At 38.9% G+C, this 5426-nt stretch overlaps 1 protein-coding gene across 1 annotated transcript; it reads right to left on the bottom strand.

The window, feature by feature from the left end:
- Positions 1-1028: 1028 nt before the first annotated feature.
- LOC117012728 (heterogeneous nuclear ribonucleoprotein A1-like) lies at positions 1029-2766 on the bottom strand. The gene has a single exon (XM_033089128.1). It carries the CDS (start codon positions 2710-2712, stop codon positions 1750-1752), a length of 963 nt encoding a protein of 320 aa, XP_032945019.1. The 5' UTR covers positions 2713-2766; the 3' UTR covers positions 1029-1749.
- Between the last annotated feature and the right edge of the window lie 2660 nt (positions 2767-5426).

The raw sequence follows: 5426 nt of genomic DNA, 5'->3' as shown, positions 1-5426 counted from the left end.
AATCGCAACCCTTACCCTCTGGTAACCCCCAAACTGTTGTCTGTGTCTATGATTTTTGGTTGGTTGGTTTGCCTTGTTTGTTTGTTGCTTTCAGTTTTATATCCCACATATGAGTGAAGTCATATGGTTTTCACCTTTTTCTGTCTGGTTTATCTCACTTTGCATGATAATCTCAACATCCATCCATGTTGTTGCAAATGGCAATATTTCATCTTTTCTTATGGCTGAGTAATATTCCATTGTATATATGTACCACATCTTCTTTATTCAATCATCTATCGAAGGATATTTAGTTGATTCCATGTCTTGGCCACCGAAATAATGCTGCAATGAACATAGGGGTACATATGTCTTTATGGGTAAATGTTTTCAGATTTTTGGGATAGATACACAGAAGAGGATTGCTGGGTCATATGGTAACACTATTCTTAATGTTTTGGAACCTCTATACTGTTTTCTACTGTGGCTGTACCAATTTACCTTCCCACCAGCTGTGTATGGGGGAAAAGGAATTTTTCTCCACAACCTCTCCAACACTTGTTATTCCTTGTCTTGTTGATAATAGCCATTCTAACAGGTGTGAGGTGGTACTATCTCATTGTGGTTTTGATTTGCATTTCCCTAATAGCTAGTGAAGTGGAGCATTTTTTCATATATCTGTTGGCTGTTTGTCTTCTTGACAGAAGTGTCTGTTCAGGTCCTCTGTCCATTTTAAAATTGTGTGTTTTTTTGTTTTTTTGTTGAGTTCTTTGAGTCCTTTACATATTTTGGAGGCGTTGGTTGCAAATATCTTCTCCCATTCAGTTGGTTACCTCTTTGTTTTGTTGATGGTTTCTTTTGCTCTGCAGAAGCTTTTTAGTTTAATATAGTCCCATTCATTTATTTTTGCTTTTACTTCCCTTGCCTTTGAGGTCAAATTCATAGAATCTTTTCTGAACCAAAGTTTCATAAATTTAGTACCTATGCTTTCTTCTATGCAATTTATTGTTTCAAGTCTTATGTTTAGGTCTTTGATCAATTTTTTTCCCCAAGAGGATATTAAATCGTTTATTGATTACACATGATAATGGATGATACACAAGCTTCATTCCCATCTATAATTTTATCTGGTACCATAATTCAATTTAGATATATTGCATAGGATGTGCCAACAATCATTAATCACCAAATAAACTCCAGACTCTGCTTGGGTGATCCTTTTAATGGTGAGCTCCAGATCACCAACACAGTAACTGTCAATTCAACTACACCAAGGTTTCTGAAGACAATGGCTTCTGACTGAGCCCAAGCAGGTTGTAAATAAATTTCAAATGGAACCTGGCATCACCCTGAAGGAATTCTAACTTCACACTGTTGGGGTAATTTACCAAGATGGCTTCAGAGTAGACTAACTTTACACAGCACATTTAAAAAAAGACACATTTATTCAGCGTCATGATCAGACTATTACATTTAGCAATCAACAGCATGGGTGCAAAAAAAAAAAATCTACATTAAAACCCTTTGTTGGAATGCTTTACACTTTCCACAGAACAGAAACTAAAATAACCTGTTATACAATTAGTCACAAATACAGTCCTCGAGTTTGTTGCCCATACACATGAGTATTGTCTAAAACATGTCTTCTTTGTAGCAGCTAGGCCCTGCCACCACTGTGCTTGGCTGAGTTCACAAATCTGTTGTAACCTGTAGCTTCCCTGTCACTTCTCTGGCTCTCCTCTCCTGCTAAGCTTTGTTTCCTGGCAGTAATTAAAACCTTCTGACACTGCCATAGCTACTGCTGCTGCTGGAACCACCATAGCCACCTTGGTTTTGTGGTTTGGCAAAGTATTGACCTCCACCACCATAGGGGCCAGAGCTTCTGCCTCCAAAGTTCCCTCCTTTCATGGGTCCAAAATTTGAAGATTGATTGTTGTAATTGCCAAAATCGTTGTAGCTTCCACCACCTCCAAAATTGCTTCCATCATTACCAAATCCATTATAGCCATCCCCACTGCCACCATATCCTCCTCCTCCACGACTGCCTCCAAAGCCACCTCTACCACTGAAGTTTCCTCCACGACCAAAGTTGTCATTCCCACCAAAGCCACCTCCTCGACCACCACCGAAGTTTCCAGAACCACTTTGACCTCTTTGACTGGATGAAGCACTAGCCATCTCTTGTTTAGATAGGGCTTTCCTTACTTCACAGTTGTGGCCATTCACAGTATGGTATTTCTGAATGACAATCTTGTCTACAGAGTCACGGTCATCAAAGGTTACAAAAGCAAAGCCTCTCTTCTTGCCACTGCCTCGGTCAGTCATGATTTCAATCACTTCAATTTTCCCATACTGTTCAAAATAATCTCTTAGGTGATGCTCTTCAGTGTCTTCTTTAATACCACCGACAAAAATCTTTTTCACAGTTAAGTGGGCACCAGGTCTTTGAGAATCTTCTCTTGAGACAGCCCTCTTTGGTTCCACAACTCTTCCATCCACCTTGTGTGGCCTTGCATTCATGGCTGCGTCCACCTCCTCCACAGTGGCATAGGTGACAAACCCAAAGCCTCTGGAGCGCTTGGTGTTTGGGTCTCTCATCACCACACAGTCTGTGAGCATTCCCCATTGCTCAAAATGGCTCCTCAGACTCTCATTGGTTGTTTCAAAGCTCAAACCTCCGATGAAGAGCTTCCGCAGCTGTTCAGGCTCTTTGGGAGACTCTGACTTAGACATGACGACCGCGGGAGGGGTGACTTTAACGATGCTTACTCGGCGGCGTCCACCGACAGAAAGCTCTTTGATCAATTTTGAATTAATTTTGGCATATAGTGACAGATAGCAGACTAGTTTCATTCTTTTGCATGTGGCTTTCCAATTTTCCCAGCACCATCTATTGAAGAGGCTTTCTTTTCTCCATTGTATGTTTTTGGATCCTTTGTAAAATATTATCTGCCCATATATATGTGGATGTATTTCTGGGTTTTTAATTCGATTGGTCTGTGTGTCTGTCTGCCAATACCATGCTGTTTTCATTATTGTTATTTTGTAGTATAAATTGAAGTCAGGCAATGTGATACTTCTGGCTTTATTCTTTTTTCTTAGGAATGCCTTGGCTGTTCAGGGTCTTTTGTGTTTCCATACAAATCTGATGATTTTGTTGTTCTATTTCTTTTAAAAATGCCATTGGGACTTTGATGGGGATTGCATTAAATCTGTATATTGCTTTGGGTAATGTGGCCATTTTAACTATGTTGATTCATCCAATCCATAAACATGGAATATCTTTCAGTTTTTTTGTGTCTTCTTCAATTTCTTTCAGTAATGTTTTGTAGTTTTCAGTGTATAGGTCCTTCACACCCTTTGTTAAGTTTATTCCTAGGTATTTTATTCTTTTGTTGCAATTGCAAAAGGAATTGTTTTTATTGTTTTCATTTCTTTTTCTGAAATTTCACTGTTAGCATATAAGGATGCAATGGATTTTTGTACATTGATTTTATATCCTGCAACTTTACTGTATTTGTTTATTGTTTCTAATAGTTTTTTGGTGGAGTCTTTAGGGTTTTTCTACATAAAGAATCATGTCATCTGCAAAAAGTGACAATTTTATTATACTTTTTAATTCCCAATTTGGATGCCTTTTATTTCTTTCTCTTGCCTGATTGCTCTGGCTAGGACTTCCAATACTGTGTTGAATAACAGTGATAATGGGGCGTGCCTGTCTTGTTCCTGATCTTATTGGAAAAGCTTTCAGTTTTTCACCATTAAGTACGATATTAGTGGAGGATTTGTTGTATATGGCTTTTATTATGTTGAGGTACTTCTATGCCCATTTTAGTAAGTGTTTTAATCATAAATGGTTGTTGTATCTTGTCAAATGCTTTTTCTGCATCTATTGATATGATCATATAATTTTTATCCTTTATTTTGTTTATGTGATGTTCGACTTGCTCATACATGTTGAACCATCCTTGTGCCCCTGGAATAAACCCCATTTGATTGTGATGTATAATCTTTTTAATGTATTGTTGTATTTGGTTTGCTAGTATTTTGTTTAGGACTTTTGCATCTGTATTCATCAGAGATATTGGTCTGTAGTTTTCTTTTTTTGTGTTATCCTTACTAGGTTTTGGTATCAGGGTAATGTTGGCCTCGTAAAATGAGTTAGGAAATATTGCCTCTTCAATTTTTTGAGGAGGACAGGTATTAAATTATCGTTGAATGTTTCGTAGAATTCACTAGTGAAGCCATCTGATCTTGGACAGTTGCTTTTGGGGAGGTTTTGAATGATCATTTCAATTTTCTTACTGTTGATTGGCCTATTTAGATTTTCCAGTTCTTCATGATCCATTCTAGGGAGGTTATATATTTCTAAGAATTTGTTATTGAATTTGGTGGCACATAGTCCTTCATAGTATTCTTGTATGTTGTTTTGTATTTCTGTGGTATTGTCATAACTTCTTTCATTTCTGATTTTGTTTGTGTCTTTTCTTTCCTTAGTGAGTCTAGCCAGGTGTTTGTCAATTTTATTAATCTTTTCAAAGAACCAGCTCTTTGTGGCATTAATTTTTTCTATTGTTTTGTTCTCTATTTCATTTAATTCTGCTCTAATTTTTATTATTTCCTTCCTTCTGCTGACTTTGGTTTTCATTTTTTCTTGTTTCTTGAGCTAGGCCTGTAATGATATAAATTTCCCTCTTATTACAATTTTGTAGTATCCCAATAATTTTGGTATATTTTCATTCTCATTTGTTTCTATGTACCTTTTTTTAAATAATATTTTCCCCCTTTCTTCCGCCTCGTCCTCCCCCCCCAACTCTGGCTCAAGCCGTTGTTTCTCAATCTAGTTGTGTAGGACACAGCTCCCTGGCACATGCTGGTATTATGAGCCTTGGTGTTATGAGCCTTGCACTCCCCCCGGCTGAGGCAGTCAGTTGCCAGTCATTGGTTGGCCGCTCACAGCAGCTCACAGCAGCTGTCGCTGGCTGCCAGCCACTCACGCTGGCTGCTGCCCACTCATGCTGGCCACCAGCAGCCCACGGCAGCACTCAGCAGCTCTCAGCAGTTCATGGCAACCTCCCTCTGCTCACGGCAGCCCAGCTCCAGGGAGAGCTATTCACAATCTTAGCTGTAGAGGGCGCAGCTCACTGGCTCATGTGGGAATCGAACCAGTGACCTTGGCAATAGGAGCCAGCGCTCCAACCACCAGAGCTACCCGGGCTGGCTTCCATGTATCTTTTGATCTCTCCTTTTATTTCTTCTTTGACCCAGTGATTGTTTAGTAGCATGTTGTTTATCTCCATGTATTTGTGTTTTTTTTCGGCCTTCATTTTGCAGTTGATCTCCAATTTCAAAGCATTATGGTCAGAGAATATGGTAGGTACGAGTTCAGTCTTCTTAAATTTGCTGAGGCTAGTTTTGTGTCCCAACATATAATCTATCTTTGAGAA

Source organism: Rhinolophus ferrumequinum, chromosome 21 (assembly GCF_004115265.2).
Source record: "Rhinolophus ferrumequinum isolate MPI-CBG mRhiFer1 chromosome 21, mRhiFer1_v1.p, whole genome shotgun sequence".
In the NCBI taxonomy this organism is placed as follows: domain Eukaryota; kingdom Metazoa; phylum Chordata; class Mammalia; order Chiroptera; family Rhinolophidae; genus Rhinolophus; species Rhinolophus ferrumequinum.
Note: the sequence above shows the minus strand (reverse complement) of the source record. Positions and strands in the feature narration are given on the sequence as shown.